The 18,555-nt window shown below is 35.6% G+C and overlaps 1 protein-coding gene across 1 annotated transcript; it reads right to left on the reverse strand.

The window, feature by feature from the left end:
* Positions 1-3,277: 3,277 nt before the first annotated feature.
* Positions 3,278-18,282, reverse strand: eas (ethanolamine kinase 1). Its single transcript, XM_074107871.1, has 7 exons — positions 17,844-18,282; positions 17,595-17,746; positions 17,345-17,528; positions 7,802-7,890; positions 4,690-4,916; positions 4,377-4,605; positions 3,278-3,476 (listed from the first exon to the last, which is right to left on the reverse strand). Exons 1-7 carry the CDS (start codon positions 17,976-17,978, stop codon positions 3,410-3,412), a joined length of 1,083 nt encoding a protein of 360 aa, XP_073963972.1. The 5' UTR covers positions 17,979-18,282; the 3' UTR covers positions 3,278-3,409.
* Positions 18,283-18,555: the final 273 nt, after the last annotated feature.

Genomic DNA, 18,555 nt, shown 5'->3' on the forward strand with positions numbered 1-18,555 from the left:
GATTGTGTTATAATAGCTACCTACATACCAAATTTCAAGATTCTGAGTTTACAGGAAGTACCCTGTAGGTTTTGATTTCCTTGCGACTTTCGAAAATTTGCGGAAATTTGCAACATAAACAGCTGCATCTTTTGATTGCGTTGGCTTAGAAGTTTGATTTTTTCACAGCTCCAAGGGACAGTAGACCTCAGTATTTGATATAGATTTCAGCTTCATACCTCCACGCGTTCCCGAGAAAAAAGGTCTTGACAGACAGACAGACAGACGGACAAAAAGTGATCCTATAAGGTTTCCGTTTTTTCCTTTTGAGTTTAGGAACCCTAAAAATGTAAAATCACCACTTGTTCATAAGTGGAACCAATGAATGAACAACTTTGAGGACGCTGTTTTGCAATAGTGTGAATTAGTGTGTTAGTGTGTTTTGCAATAGTGAAATTAGTGTGATTTTGATGAAACATGTCAAAAAACCATCGCTAGAAATGCTGCTTTCAAATGAAAAAAAAACCGCTTTGCAATCGGTCTACCCGTTTAAGAGTTACGGCGCCATAGACAGACAGACACACATAGCGTTCAAACTTATAACACCCTCTTTTTGTGTCGGGGGTCACACAGCGTCCGAATATGATGTTTGTTATACTTATTGTAACAAAGAGCAGGAAACCCCCGACTTTGTCACTTCAAAGTTCAATATCTCAAAAACGCCTGAACCAATTTTGATAAAACATCTCAAAGTCAAAGTCAAAATATCTTTTTTCAATTTAGGCCAAACAAGCACTTATGAATGTCATAAAAAAAACTACCACCGATTCGGAAAAACCTCTGTTGAGAAGAACCCGGCAAGAAACTCAACGAGGTATATTTTTTTAAACAGATTTACAATATTATTAAATGATATGTCTAAGAACCATCGCTAGAAAACCTGCTTTCAAATAATAAAAAAAACCGCATTCAAATTGGTCCACCCGTTTAAGGCTACGGTGCCACAGACAGACACACATAGCGGTCAAACTTATAGCACCCCTATTTTTGGGTCGGGGGTTAAAAATATAAAAGGAAACAAAAAGTCTAGTGGTCTAGAACATTAATTTAAAGATCAACAGTCTGTACCCTTAGTATAAGTTTTCGGTTACAAAATGCGTCTCGATCGCCTTCGCGTTAAAATCTCAATTTATATGGAAACACGAACAGCGCCTCTAGCGGAACGTTTGCGATGTTCGTGTTTCCATACAAATTGAGGTTTTAACGCGAACACGATCGAGACGTATTTTGTAACCGAAAACTTACATTAAGGGCACTGAACCCACCACTAGGAATTTTTGAGCTGGTCATGATTTAAATGGGGTTCCGACTGTGGAACTTTAAATAATTAAATTAGCTACTTAACAGAGTTCAAGGCCACAAGACTTATTTTCTTTCTTTATTTTTTAAGACCGTCGGGTTTTTGGATTTTTTTAATTTAATGTTTTATTTTATACTTTTTTAATAAATATTTAAAATGGTTTATTAAATAGTACATTGTGTCTTAAGGGCGGTAAACAAGGAATTACGAACGAGAGTCTATTAGAAGCCCGAAGTCAAAGACTGAGGGCTTTAATGAGTCGATGTTCGTAATTCTAGTACCGCCCGTGCGACATACAATGTTTTTCATCACATTTGCGAGTAAAATTTTATATTTGTAAAGGAAAAACAAATATTTTTTCAAAAATTGCCGATTTCGCTGACTAGGTACGCTCTTGGCAGCGCCAGCCTCCGCGCCGCCCCACCCCACGCAGCATGTGCCCGACGTGCGCGCGCCGCGCTCCTGCACGCCATTTACCGAGCTTGGGCTTCATGACAAGCACATTAAGGTCGAGGGTTTTATTTGGGGGGTTGCAACCAAGGTAGCCTGCATGTCACGACACTGTTTACGAGCAAGTGTGATGTAATGTATTATAACCCATATATATGTATATATATATTTAGAATGGGCTAATTATTAGCTTTCATTTGATACCCGTATTGTTACAATACAAAATATATTTTTTTCATTCTCCCGTCATTTTTTTTTTTGCAGACGGCATATTGAAATATTATATAGCAAGTCACTCCGATAGTTATGACAAATCCAATGATACCTCATAATATGTTAAAATTCGTCTATTCCGTCTAGCCGTTTAGGCTGCAGCGAGGACCAAAGAAATGGACATACCTACCTACCTACATATACATACATACGCTCGAAAAACATGACCCCCCTTCGGGCAGTCGGGTAAAAATTTATCGCTATCCCGCAGGATTTTCCGGGATAAAACTATCTGTGTAGTAGGTGTCGAATTTCATCTAAATTGGTTTATTTTGCAGTTTAGATGTGAAAAGTTGCCAAAAAAACTTATTCATTGGGAGCCAGAGCAGCACTAAGAAGAGACTTTTTAAAATTTTCATGGAATAAGAATAAGTAATAAAAGGTATTTTATAAATACTTAATGTCTTTACAAACGGACATATCTGAATGAAACACCTAAATACATCACATAAAGCTTGACATAAATAAGATATCAACAACTGTATTAGGTATAGATATTATAATTAACTTGGCTGCGGTATGGGATAGTTCTTTGGGGAAACAGCACCAACTCTAACAGTCTTTTAATTTTACAGAAAAAATGTATCAGGATTCTCGCAAATATAAAAGCACGAGTCAGCTGTCGACCATTTTTTTAAAATTCTTCTCTCTAGTTAAAGATCATTTCACCCGACCGCATAATTTACGATATCAAAACCGCTAAGCTTTGCCAACCTCTACCTTGAAAATATTTCATTCCGGGCCTTATGCGATGTGCATCAAAATATATAGGTAATAAAAGTCCAGATTTAATTAAAAGCTTAATAGGGCAAACATTTAAAACTGCACTTACTAAATACCTTGTAGAAAAATCCTACTACTTATACTTTACAGGGATTTTTAGAGGATAAGCACTAGCCAGCACTTTAAGAAAGTATGCAATTAATAATAATATCTTGTATTTACTAAAATTATTATGTTGACTATGTTTTTAGCTAAGTTTAAGTTTAAGGTACGAGCACATATCCATATCTACGCTCATAAGTTTAAGGTTAATTTAATAATAGCATTATTGCAGTGCCCACAAGGTTTGATTCAGTATTTTGTATTGTTTCAAAGCAAATCAATAAGTTTGAGTTAGGTTTGGTAGGCAGGTACGTACTTTTGTGCAAACTGACGGCGTTATTAACTTAATACACTCACTCACTCAGGATAGATAAATAAATAAGCATGACATGTTTGTGTTTGATTAATGTATAATCTTGCTGTTAGGATTGTAATCTAGTTGTACTGGTACGAGACATACACTAAGTATATATTACGTTACAAGACATTTGTACACAGTGTAGACAGCGCGTAGGAACGTGATCAACTCAATTGTTTGAAAATATTATCTTTGAGTTCGAAGTACCTATTCAGACGTATCTCGGCATACCTGAAAAGCAAAAACGCGCGTTGGCAAATAAATATATGTATTAGGTATCTAGTAATAAAAGAAACCACTGTAAAACTCTACGCCTTTTTAATGGAAATGAAAGGCCACGCATAGGATAGATATACGATGAGCTAGTAAATATCTTTTGCGTAGCAAAAGCTTACCCATAGTATCTTTATGCTCAGGGCAGTGCCAGTGCCGGCTGCTGCTGCTAGCTGCTAGCGCACAGGTTCGTTTTATGTACAACCTCAGAGCATACAGTAGCTACGTTGTTGTACTTTGGTGCCCATTGGGCGAGTTGCGTGCAACGATCCGATTTCATTTTTATATGGGGATTCTATTTTTAACATTTTGTAAATCTAATTCGCATGGAGAAGAATTAACTCAACGGGCTAGTAAGATTACTCAATATGCATCGTTTCAGTCCAAGTTATTCATATATTTTAATGCTACAAAAGGCCGGGTCCAGGAGTAGGATTGGAAATACCAACAATTCTCTACTCGTCACATTTTCGCGGCCCCTGTAAATCCAGGGGTACAGGACCCATGTGTCCAACAATAATTGTGGTAAAGCCGGAACGGAATCGCTAGAGATGCAAGTGAAATAGTACCACAACGGGTAAGATTAGCATAAAATTTCGCATAATTATGTCTTGAATACTTAGATTACGCTTGAAATTTTTAACTAGGTAGGTTTTGCTAATTTTGGATCTCGTTCAATATTTCACTCTGTAAGTATAATCTAAACTTAACTGTTCAACACCGTCCAGTGATGAAGAAAATAGCAGTGGCACAAAAGAGAAGATTGTATTTCGCCTTGTTTACGCATTACTGCATTAGGTATGTAATTAGGTAACGAATTGTGATAAGCAAAGGTGGAACAGAGGTCTAGTTTCTCACCTTCCAAAATCGAAATCAATATCGGAGAGTTCAAATTGCACCAATGACCACATCCCCCACATGTAGTGTGAAGCCAAAGCCATGTGCTGCACTTCAGTGTAAATCTTCTCCACGGCCTTAGGGTCGGGAGTCTCCACATTTAGTAGCTCCGCAAGATACACAGTTATCCAGGATATTTGGAAATCCTTGCTTGGGTATTTATCGTAATCAATATCATTGATTGACAGGCCTAGAATGAAAAAAAAAAACGATATTGACTTTAGTGTTTTTCAGGAAAAAATGAGAATTAAATGTTTATTACTGTTTTACTTACCCACAAATTCATTAAAATGATTTGCGATATCGAAAGCTTGATAATTGTACGTGGCATATTCATAATCTATGAAAGATATGGTTCCTTCATCTTGGTTGTGGATAACGTTTCCTAGAAGCAAATCATTGTGAGCAAACACGATCGGGCTCTCGGTTTTGGTTAAGTACGACTTTAATCGCTCAGATTCTATCCTTAGTCTGGTTAGTGAACCAAAGCTATCGACAAATCTAGATGGACAAAAAAAATCACGGTCAATTTTAACTTGGGTCCATTTTAAAATACCAAACTGCTACGATAAAGAGTGATGAGATGAAGCAAACATGACTGCAGAAGAGCGTTTCGTTCAAATTAGCTTTTGTTGTTATGATTATGAGTTAGATGTTCAAGTAATACGTAACGCTATTTTTGGGGATTTTTGACCCCCCTCTTCCAATGTAACGCGCCGTAACATTTTTCTGTATACCCCATCCCCTTCCTAAACGTTAAGTAAAACCCAAATTACCATTTCGACTTATTTTTTTTAGCTTTTCTTTAGCCGTTTTCAGAATTAAGTTGGCATGTTTTTGGCACAGTCACACTGGCAACTCGCATGAGAGCATTTATAGGCCAAGAACAACAACTGATGATGCGAATATCCCACTTTTGAGAACATCTGTGACGTAACGCGTTGTATGAAGACCCCCCCCCCCCCCCCCCCGCCCCTGTAACGCATCGTAACGTTTTACAAGACACCCCCCCCCCCCCCCCAAATTGCGTCACGTAATACTTGAACGCTCCCTTAGGTATCTACCCTACTATCTCTATATTTTTTGTCTGACAACAGATGCGTATTTTTCAGTGTAACGTCAAAATCAGAAGTAGCTGCTCGCTTTAAAACATGCAGTTAAGTACCTTTACAGTGGCTATTTGCAGGGTTAGATATCTTACAATACAACTTCTACAGAACATTTATACCGGAGCGGCCACGGTTGTCAAAATTTCCGTACGTCTATTACCTACTTATCGTCCATAACAAATTCTGTTTCATTGTGCGTCTATTTTTAGTTTATTTTATAAACAGGACGAGAGCATAACATGCATCCAAAGGCACTTGCTTATGCGCTCGGTTGTTTTACTTATGCGATAAACGCGTTTGACGCACATTAATTTGCATCAGATACTTAATCTATTTACCAAACATGCGCTTGCCCCTGCGCTCACCGCGTGTGTTTGCTAAGTAGATTATATGATGAAAATTGATGTGCAGCGTTTATTGCAACAACAGCGCTTTACAATACAATGATGGAACTTAGGTACCTAGATAGCATCTACGTCTATGCAATTACGATCCGAGGAAAGTACAAGTTGTAGTTCAGTTAAATGATCAGCCCACTATTAGGACAAAAATACTATTTCAAAGAAATCACTATGATACATCAAATCATCTTAAATGATTGATTGAGAATACTTAGTTAAATAACAGAAATGTGCCGTACCAATTGAAATAAATCGATTCGACGCATTGTTTTGTTGGCAATGATTGTTTTTATGGGCAGAGATTGATCAACGAAATAAATATAAATTAGTTGGTATGCTGAGATGTCTCAGAGCGGTCAAATGGCGACTTTACATTTGTTAAATATTCCCAACTGCAGAGGTAATTCTGGATGTGAACAACATCGGATCATGTTATCGTATATTAACATCTTATCGGTTATTGACTTACTACTAAGCACACGTATCCGGTATAATGAAATAAAAGTGTATCTGACTCAGATATCTCGTCCAAATTATTAATTGTTGTTCAGAAATGTAACTAATTGGAAATAAGGCATTTATGTAAGCTGATTACGGCACTCAGCGTCTAACAGCCTTATTCATAACAAGTTAGAGCCTCCTTGAAGGCTCCTTGATGGCCCGATGCTAAAAAACGTGATTCATAAACGTCTGTTAGCGCTAATCAGTCGATCAAGGCTCTGCTAAAGTTTGAGGACCGTAGACCCTCCTTTATCTCCCTGCTAAGTCACAAAATGGCCGCCACAAGTTTGAACAGCTGACTTTGACAAGAGCAAAAAACCATACCGGAGGTATTTTTAGTGAAGGGTGAAGTTACGCAAAGATTAAAAAAAAAACCAGGAAAAAATATTTTCAGGAATTCGTATTTAAAAATCTATTAAATTAGGTAGGTACTTATTACTGCTACTTTACTAGGTACTTTAAAAATAAAATTAGGATGATTAACATAATTACGGCTTTTTTCACTTAAACATAAACATGCGGATCGGAAATGGCGGGAAAACAAACAGCTCGCATTTTTTTTTCCTGCTTATTTGCTGTCACTGCTGTCAATTTTTTTTTTAAATTATCGATGAGACCGTTTTTTGTCTTTGATTTGTCAATATGGCCAACATAACGCGTCTAATCCGTCTATCAGCAGCTTAACAACTAGCAGACTGCTAGCAAGCGTTTATGAATCATACTTCTTGACAACCGTCTAACAAGCTTAATCAGTCTGCTAAGTAACAGACCGATCAAACCTCTATTAAGGATTTTTTATGAATAAGGCTGTAAGTACTGAAAATGAATCACTAAATAGTGCAGGCATTAGAATGCAAAAAAAATGTATACATAGGTGTAAAAAAAACAATTTGTTTTTTTTAATGCCTAAAACTAAGCTGTACTGCTGTAATGGTATGAACTGAAAGTGTAAGTTTACCGTATTTTAAACGGCGTGTAATAAGCTAGCCTGTAATTAATCTATGTCATTCAACGTAAATGTTATGCACAGGTAATAGTACATTGTGCATTAAGGGTCGTAAGAAGGGGATTACTGAAGAAAGTCTATTAAATTAGAAGCCTGACCTGAAGCCGGAGGCGTAGGGCTTTTAATGACCCGAGTTTGTAATCCCCTTACGGCCCGTGATATACACAAAATGATTTTCGTCACATTGCGAGGAAAAAATTGCAAAAAAATAAATTATTTTGTATCCAAACACTTCACTTCACTTCTTCTAATTCCCGCGGGAACAATCGAGGCGATTGTCTTTTAGTATACAGGCATGCGAGGCATGGAATAACGTCATTGACGAGCAAGTGTGAATGAAAATGGGTAGGCATAATAAATCTCACTGACCTCTTTTGTTTATTTTCATCAGTAAAAGGCTCTGGTAATAAACTTAGAAACTGATCTATTTTATCCCAAACCATTGGATTTTTTTTTATCTGTAAGAAAAAAAAGATGAAACTATAAACTTAATAGGTCATACTTACAACATGTAAACAAGCCGAACACAACTGTTTTATTTATTTTATTATTAAGGTGAAATATGGCCTAGAGGAGCGGCCATACCTGCTTAAAAACGGTGACGGTACGGAATCGCAGTGACGGTGACGCATCGCATGCGCACCGTTTTTATCGCATGCTCTCCATAGGCTCCATACCGATGCTTAAAATACGGAATCGCATCGACGTCCCATAAACGTCAGTGCCCTTAGTTATAGTTTTCGATTACAAAATATGTCTCGATCGCGTTCGCGTTAAAATCTCAATTTGTATGGAAACACGAACATCGCAAACGTTCCGCTAGAGGCGCTGTTCGTGTTTCCATATAAATTGAGATTTTAACGCGAACGCGATCGAGACGTATTATGTAACCGAAAACTTACACTATGGGTACGGCAGGGCTACTACTACGAAACTCGAAGTTCGTAGCGTACCGTCCCTCTCGCTCTCGTATTAAGCAGTATAAGTGTCAGAGGGACCGCACGACACGAACTTCGAGTTTCCAGTTTCGCAGTAGCCCTGCAGGACTTTACCGAACAAAAGTCGTGAAGTTTACGGCACGTCACTGCGATTCCGCACCGTTTGCGTATTTTAAGCAGCGGTGTGGATAGCATGCAATAAAAAACGGTGCGCATACGATGCGTCACTGCGATTCCGTACCGTCACCGTTTTTTAAGCAGCGGTGTGGCCGCTCCTTAAAAGTTACGTGCTTCGTAACACAACAACTAAAGTAAAAAATGTCAAAGTATCTTTATTCAATTTAGGCTATGATAAGCAATTATGAAGTTGTGAAAGTCAAAAAAATCTACCACCGGTTCGGAAAAACCTCTGTTGAGAAGAATCCGGCAAGAAACTTAACGAGGTATATATATTTTTAACCCCCGACGAAAAAGAGGGGTGTTATAAGTTTGACCGCTATGTGTGTGTGTCTGTGTGTCTGTCTGTGGCACCGTAGCTCTTAAACGGGTGGACCGATTTGAATGCGGTTTTTTTTATTTGAAAGCTGGTTTTCTAGCGATGGATCTTAGACATGATTTATCAAAATCGGTTCAGCCGTTTCAAGATCATCAGATCTTTTGTTCGCTGCGGTAGGAATTTTAGACGCATAATGGATATTTACTTTACTTTCAAACATATTTGGGACCTAAAATTTGAAACACCCATGTATGCTATATAGCTATGCAAGATTATGGAATTCTCGGCCTGATGCTGCAGCCAAGATATCCAGAACACTAGTAGGTACACTCTTAATAAAACTATAGCAGATATATCGTGTTTGGGTTCGTTTTGATCAGTATTTGATTCGACAAACAATGCAATGGTGGCAACAGGATGAGCTGATGCTGCAGCCAGGGTATCCAGCACAATAGTACACTCTATAAAAAATAATAGCACATATGTCGTGTTTGGATTCGTTTTGATCAGTAATTGATTCTACATACAATGCAGTGGTGGCAACACGACGAGCTGATGCTGCAGCCAGGATATTCAGCACACCAGTATACTCTTGAAAAAATAATAGCAGATATGTCGTGTTTAATTCCTTTTGATCAGTATTTGATTCTACATACAATGCAATGTTGGCAACACGATGAGCTGATGCTGCAGCCAGGATATCCAGCACACTAGTACACTCTATAAAAAATAATAGCACATATGTCGTGTTTGGATTCGTTTTGATCAGTAATTGATTCTACATACAATGCAGTGGTGGCAACACGACGAGCTGATGCTGCAGCCAGAATATTCAGCATACCAGTATACTCTTGAAAAAATAATAGCAGATATGTCGTGTTTAATTCCTTTTGATCAGTAATTGATTCTACATACAATGCAGTGGTGGCAACACGACGAGCTGATGCTGCAGCCAGGATATCCAGCACACTAGTATACTCTTGGAAAATAATAGCAGATATGTCGTGTTTGATTCTTTTGATCAGTATTTGATTCTACATACAATGCAATGGTGGCAACAAGATGAGCTGATGCTGCAGCCAGGATATCCAACATACTAGTACAGTTTAAAAAAATATATATCAAAGTTTAAAAAACATGAAATAAAACTTAAATTTAAAATTAAAACCCCCGACAAAACGCCAGCAAAAAATAAAATAAAAACCCGAAAAAAACGCTGCTTGAAAAGACAATTAAAAAGTAAAAAATAATTATGCGCTACCTAGCTGTTGCCCGCGACTTCATCTGCGAAAATTCGTTTATCTCTACCGCGGGGACTATGCTGATTTCCCGCAAAATTGCCTAAGTTAATTTAGTATATAAGTATCTAGTAATATTTTTTTATCTAAGCGTTTCAGTGTCGGGGGACCGCTAAGGACTTTAAAATACAACATATTTAGTTTCATGTTAACCTTAGCGGTCCCCCGACACCGACAACGCTTAGATAAAAAAATATTACTAGATACTTTATACTAAATTAACTTAGGCTAATTTTGCGGGAAATCAGCATAGTCCCCGCGGGATAGAGATAAACGAATTCTTCGCAGATGAACAACAGCTAGGTAGCGCATAATTATTTTTTACTTTTAATTGTCTTTTCAAGCAGCGTTTTTTTCGGCTGCAAGTTTTTTAAGTCGGGGGTTTTTTTTGAACAGATTTGCAATGTTGTAAAGATTACAAGTAGGTATTTTATTTACCTACTACAAGCACAACTACATCTTTTAACGCAGTAGATTCGCTATTTAAAGTAAGTGATCGCCTAAGCGGATTGGATTCATTTCCAAATATCCCTGTCCATGATATATTATAAGGGTGTTTTAAATAAAAGTGTAGGTACATGGGAAAATTTTACTGTCCCACAGGTTTAAAGATTTTTGTCTCACTTTCTACTATTTATTTGGGAATAGGTATTGACTGATATAGTTCGATTCTAGAAGCCATTTTTAACCCCGGCCGCAAAAAGAGGGGTGTTATAAGTTTGACCGCTATGTGTGTCTCTGTGGCACCGTAGCTCTTAAACGATTTGAATGAGGTTTTTTTTTATTTGAAAGCAGGTTTTCTAGCGACGGAGAACCTAAGAATAGTCTAAGAATAGACATGTTACATTAAAATCGGTTCAGCCGTTTTTGAGATATTGAACTTTGAAGTGACAAAGTAGGGGGTTATCCAACTTTTTGTTGGTTAGGTTCTAATAATAAAGCAAATAAGCACTCCAATTTTAAAATTGGAGTCAACCTTTTTTTACTTTTCCGTATCTTCACCTGTCCACTTTTTTTGGAAAACACCCATAAACATTAACAGCCTTATTCATAACAAGTTAGAGCCTCCTTGATGGCCCGATGCTAAAAAACGTGATTCATAAACGTCTGTTAGCGCTAATCAGTCGATCAAGGCTCTGCTAAAGTTAGAGGACCGTAGACCCTCCTTTATCTCCCTGCTAAGTCACAAAATGGCCGCCACAAGTTTGAACAGCTGACTTTGACAAGAGCAAAAAACCATACCGGAGGTATTTTTAGTGAAGGGTGAAGTTACGCAAAGATTAAAAAAAAAAAACAGGAAAAAATATTTTCAGGAATTCGTATTTAAACATCTATTAAATTAGGTAGGTACTTATTACTGCTACTTTATTAGGTACTTTAAAAATAAAATTAGGATGATTAACATAATTACGGCTTTTTTCACTTAAACATAAACATGCGGATCGGAAATGGCGGGAAAACAAACAGCTCGCATTTTTTTTCCTGCTTATTTGCTGTCACTGCTGTCAATTTTTTTTTTAAATTATCGATAAGACCGTTTTTTGTCTTTGATTTGTCAATATGGCCAACATAACGCGTCTAATCCGTCTATCAGCAGCTTAACAACTAGCAGACTGCTAGCAAGCGTTTATGAATCATACTTCTTGACAACCGTCTAACAAGCTTAATCAGTCTGCTAAGTAACAGACCGATCAAACCTCTATTAAGGATTTTTTATGAATAAGGCTGTAAATTTATAATACGCCTTTGATATTATTGCATTCTTGACAATAGTTTTAAATTTTGTATCTGTTTGATCAGACATTTTTTTGGAATTTTATTGTATAAACGTATGCAATTTCCCAGGAACGACTTTTTAGTAAACGAGTAAAGCCTGTCTGTACCTAAGTTAGAACTTTAAGCTTACCTGTGTTTTTAGTAGCGGACAGGGTTTCATTGGGTTTAATGTAATCGGTCTTTTCTAATAACCTTGAACAGTAAAGACGTGTAAAGGTGTTGGCGATTGACGTTTAGAAAACAAATATATGTATATGTATCTTCTGAATTTATTTTAACATTTGAAACTTAACGGTAAAATTTGCACACGTTTTTAAATAAAACAAGGAAACTATTTAAAATTAAGCTTTAAACCCTGCTGCTGTCTATGCTGCTGGTATGCCGTGTGGTATTAAGTTCGCCTCAAGTTTACTTCTATAGTAAAAACATAATAAATACCGCTAATAAATTTATTTAAATAGGTATTATTAAATTTTTTAAAAAATAGGTATTTTTAGTTCATTTGTGTACAAAATACCGAGAAACGTGTGTTACAATTTGACCGTTAATTTAAACGGTTCACTAATATGTTGCATAAAATCAAATCTCATAATTTCGTTTCTCATAACAACCTTGAGCAGAATCATTATATCACCAAATTACTTTTCGCATATATTTTTTCTCATACTATAATTTCTCATAATTTTGTAAAGTAAAATATTAACATCACATAATATCGATGAGAATAATATTTATATTTTCGAATAGTTGCTACGCAGAAATACATCTCATAATATTACTTTGCGTAAGGATAATAAAAAGACCCCAGCGTTTGTTTTAATTGTAGTTCTATATTAACCTAACTTTTATTGGCAGCAGTAAGATTCTGGCGCTTCGCTGGCCGCTGTTGCGGCACGCTCGCTTCGCTCGCTTGGTTCGCGCGCTGTTGCAGTCGCAGTTCTAACCTAACCCAACCTACTATGTAGCTGCTGTTCTGTTCTGGCGCTTTGCATGCTGCTGTTACAGCACGCTTACATTGCTGGCCTTACTTTAAACTTAACCCATTGTTATGGTAGCTGTTAGTTCCTTTAAGTAAGTCTTTACGCCATGTTAAAGAGACAGCGCTATTAAAATTCCGTGAAAATACAATAGTCCAAACTAGTATTTTGCTATGCCATTATGCCATATCGGCGATACTAATGTTTTGCTATTTATTATTCTAAGAAATGACTATTATTCGAACTGATAATTATTCTAAGTTATGATTATGCAAGTGTCATTCAGCTAAAAAAATATATGAGATCCCTGTTATGCGAAGTGTATGTATTTCGGAGAATCGATTATTATGCAAGATAAGGGGAACCCAATTTAAACCTTAAATTAAACGGAATATAGCCGAGTAGGTTTTGCCACCCGGCTAATTCACTGGCTTGATAAAATTATTTGAATTTATTTTATGATGACATTAAAGTTAGTTAATAATGTTATGCTATGCACGCTATGCTGGGATGTCCCAATTTTTGACAACGTATAATAAATCGAAACCCGTTTGGAGATATACAGCCTTATTCATAAAAAGTTAGAGCCTCCTTGAAGGCTCCTTGAAGGCCCGATGCTAAAAACCGTGATTCATAAACGTCTGTTAGCGCTAATCAGTCGATCAAGGCTCTGCTAAAGTTAGTGGACCGTAGACCCTCCTTTATCTCTCTGCTAAGTCACAAAATGGCCGCCACAAGTTTGAACAGCTGACTTTGACTAAAGCAAAAAACCATAGGTACCGAAGATATTTATAGTGAAGGCAGGGCTACGCAGATTAAAAAAAAAACAGGAAAATTTATTTTCAGGAATTTGTATTTAAAAATCCTCTAAATTAGCAACAATAAATTAACAATAAATATGAAAAAAAAATAAGGATGATTAACATAATTATGGCTTTTTGCACAACATAAACATGCGGATCGGAAATGGCGGGAAAACAAACATCTCGCTTTTTATTTTTTTTCCTGGTAATTTGCTGTCACTGCTGTCAATTTTTTTTAATTATCGATTAGGCCATTTTTTGTCTTTGATTTGTCAAGGTGGCCAACATAACGCGTCTAATCCGTCTATCAGCAGCTCAACAACTTGCAGACTGCTAGCAAGCGTTTATGAATCATACTTCTTGACAACCGTCTAACAAGCTTAATCAGTCTGCTAAGTAACAGACCGATCAAACCTCAATTAAGGATTTTTTATGAATAAGGCTGATAGGCTTTGAGTAGCGATTTCAGAAATCAGATTCCAATAATATGATAAACTAAATTACTTAAATAAACAAAATTTAAGTAATGACCTTAATTCATGACTCCGTCAGTTTCCCGTCACAAAGGCTATAAGAGGTACTTACAACTTAATATTTTATACTCAAATAATAATAATTTCCTCATTTAAAGTGACTGTATAGATCAATTACCCAATATTTTTTTCCCCCGATATTTAAATTCCCGTTCGCATTAATTTCCATTCGCGTTTTTCCCCATTTGCTTTATTTTCCATACGATACTGCGACCAATGGATAATTTTCTCACACGATTTAATTTTTACTCTTTCTTTTCGCTACACGCATCTTTATCTACGCATTTTTTTTACCAATCCGGATCATTCGCATTCATATATTTTACCTGTGTTATAAATTCTCAATAGTATATTTTTCTCATACGTTTTAATTTCCACTCATTATTTTCGGTAGCCGCATGTGTGCCGAATCTATGCTGAAGCGGGCGGAACGGCGAGGAAAAGCTACTAGCTATAATAGATGGTCGATAATAATAAAGCAATTTTAGTCAGACAACGACAATGTCAGTAACCCTGTGAAGTATTAAAGAATATTGCATTGATAGTGGAATCGGGCCGTATTATCCCAAAATCGAATTGTAATTTGTATTGATAGTGGAAGAATATGATGGATCCAAGTGAGGAAACCCCAGGGCGTTTATCGGGTTCATGTGAATTCACTTTCTTAGAAAGTACACGTGGCTGGAGGGCGAATATTGATACGAGCTGGTTATCGCCATTATTTGAAACGCACCAATAAATGTTCGTCGGTGTGGGTTTGTCAGAGAAAAGGTTCGTGCAACGGATTTTTAGTAATAGATGCATCGGAAAGGAACATTGTGCGAGATGAAAAACATTCCTGTGTGCCTGATTACGAATCCATAGATATTGAGAAAGAAATCATCGCCTTAAAAAAAACAGTTACCTACCGCTGATTATAGACCCATTCCTACGCTATATAAACAACAAATGAGAATAATCATGTGAGAGGAATACATCGATAAACTTTCACCTTTTCATTCTGTAAGAGATGCTTTATTCAAAGCACGCCAGAAATCAGCGAGTACATCATATTATGCGGCTAGCGAAAATAATAAGTGGAAATTAAAACGTATGAGAAAAATAGACTAGTGAGAATTTATAACACAGGTAAAATATATGAATGCGAATGATCCGGATTGGTAAAAAAAATGCGTAGATAAAGATGCGTGTAGCGAAAAGAAAGAGTAGAAATTAAATCGTGTGAGAAAAATATACTATTGAGAATTTATAACAGGTAAAATATATGAATGCGAATGATCCGGATTGGTAAAAAAAATGCGTAGATAAAGATGCGTGTAGCGAAAAGAAAGAGTAGAAATTAAATCGTGTGAGAAAATTATCCATTGGTCGCAGTATCGTATGGAAAATAAAGCAAATGGGGAAAAACGCGAATGGGAATTAATGCGAACGGGAATTTAAATATCGGGGGAAAAAAATATTGGGTAATTGATTTACACAGTCTACAAACTTGATAAAATCATTTTTTCGAAAAAGATTGCGGGATTAGAATCATGTCCATATAAAGAGCGCGATGTTGCACCGTCTATGCTGATCACTGCTAATCATTGTGTTTCAACATGCATAATACATAACAGGACTACATACTTAACTACTTTAATATTTAGTCCAGTAGTAATAGACATGTGCGATAAATGTAAAAAAATAAAAGACATTCGAAAATATTCAGATATAGAGAAAACATATAACCAGGGTTCGAAAATATCCGATATTTATTATAAATATCAAAATATCGGATATTTATGATATATATCCGATATATATCAAAAGTTTCATATATATCCATTTTGTAAGAAAGCCATATTATTATTTGTAAAATAAATTAAGTAAAATTGCTTCTGCACTTTATCAATTACTTTCTTTGTAAAAAATAATAGAATAAACACAACGAAAACTTACTCTTTCGTAACGATTTTTTTCTGACACGACACGACTGACGCCATTAACGCCGGCGGAAGTGTTGCCATTAATGGATTAGAACCTACTATTACTACATTTGGGAAGTAGAAATACAGTAAAAAAGGCCAAAAACTAGCCAAAAATTACTTAATAATATCAAATTTTTAAACCAATTTTTGTATTGATATATATCCATTGATATATATCCTCGAACCCTGCATATAACATCCCAGACTAAAGTACAAACATATTTAAATGTTCATCACAAAATACTTGCTTTGGCTAGGATTTGAACCCATAACCTTTAGCTGTTCAATCAGGGTCACTAACCACTACATTATCTGCTGGTTATGTGACATGTTTATTTGCAGTTATATTGATAAAAAAATATATATTTGATAATGAGTTAAGATAATTAAAAACGTTAGATAAAGAACCCGATTCTACAGTTATTTCAGTAACTTTAAGAAAAAAAAATGTAAGTTTATTTAAGAAGGAAAGTAGTCTAGCAGCTGAAAATGGTAAATATACCAGTGAAAGGAAACATTTCATTATTTTTAATAAGAGACAAAACTGCATAAAAAGATTTTCTAAAATATATTTGCCAAGCCTGGAGATAAAAATGAACAAAATAAAAAAATAATCACACCCTATCCCTATACTATTATATTATGACATAAATTGATAGGGCTAATCATAAGTAAGGATAAATCTCTTTGACAAACTGGTAAATAAATTTAAAACAAAAAAAAACACTAATTTAATTAAGCTTTGTTTTTCTTCTTAAAAAATTAAGGAACATTTACTTTGAGTTCATTTTCTCATCTTCTGTATTGAGAGTACTTTCCCCCTCCAAGTGGTGTTGAAAATGTTCACTGTCTGTATTCATGTACAAAGTTTAAACTACATCTTAAAGTTAGTACAGGCAACTACATCTTAAAGTTAGTACAGGCTGATCTTTTTGTTTACATGACTTACTTTAGACTTTTATGACTCTTAAGAATCATTTTAGCTGCTGAGTTTATTAATTTTATTTGATATTTAAATAAATAAGAACAGGAGATATTAGTTACACTTATAAATGAAAATAAAAGTACACCTCGAGAATAAAAAAAATAAGATAACAAATACTCAAATTCACAAAAATACTCACTTCAGGTCCCAGTTCCACTTTATGCATTTTGGCCATTTGTTGAGCAACTAGAGGCCAAACCTTTGCATCCAAAACAGTATCAACATTCAGGGTCACTCCTGGGTAGTACTGGTAAGCCAATCCATTTTCAAATATTCCATATATTTTAGGTGCCAAACCAAGTACATTAAGCTTTTTAATATTCCTAAAAAAAACAGTGAAAAAAAACACAAAAAACCAATAAAATTCCATTTACATTTGTGGACCTTACCTAAGCTCAGCTGTTCTGTCAATAATTAAATCAGTTTTGTTTCCATAAATGCGAACAAGAACCACATTCTCCCCATTTTTAACAGAATCGTTAAATTGTGACTCAGTGTGCTGACATGCAACTAATTTATTTGTGATACCGTCTGTATACAACTGTAAACAAATATTGATTATTTTAATTTCACTGAACACAATAATTTAGCTCTACATTTCTATACAATTATATAAAATAATCGCATTGAATACCCACCTTAAACTTAACATTTTCTTTACACCACTCTGGTCTTATGACTTCAAGAAGCTTGAATATTCCAGTATATAAATCATTTTCTTCAATTTGAATAGGAACAAAAATATCACCAGCGGGTAAACAAACCGAACTCATTTTTCAAAATATTCTATTTAACACAATTTTTTTGATTTTTACAATATAATTAGGTCAATAAATTAGATATCATATAATATTTTAATACTAAACAATTCAAAACTTGACAAGATAAGTGTGGTAACTAAGAACAAGATAGACTGACTGTATCATTATTGAGCGCCAGCAGTATTTATATTACGCCTGCACAAATTACCTAGTGGAATAATAAACCGCGGTAAATTTGTCGCAAACATATTTGCTCAGATAATTTGTACCTTCTGCGTCAACGCCAACTACTTAGTTGCAGTTGCAGTGAGTGACAGTGACAGTGACAGCCAGGGTTGCCAACCGTTGAAAAAATCCCTCGTATTATGCAGCTAATAATTTCGTATTTTGGCTTTCAAACCTAGTACATTTATTATTTTATTATGCATTAAAAACGTGCTAAAACCAAAATTAAGGCGTATTAAACTATTGGATTAAGGACTTTTTAGTCAATCAAATAAACTTGCAAGTTTCCTACTAAATAAGTAAATAAAACATCATTTTGTTCCTCAAAAATCTTTTCTCGAGACTCAAAACTCAAGTAAAATCA

The sequence above is a fragment of the Choristoneura fumiferana genome, chromosome 2 (assembly GCF_025370935.1).
Source record: "Choristoneura fumiferana chromosome 2, NRCan_CFum_1, whole genome shotgun sequence".
Taxonomy (NCBI): Eukaryota; Metazoa; Arthropoda; class Insecta; order Lepidoptera; family Tortricidae; genus Choristoneura; species Choristoneura fumiferana.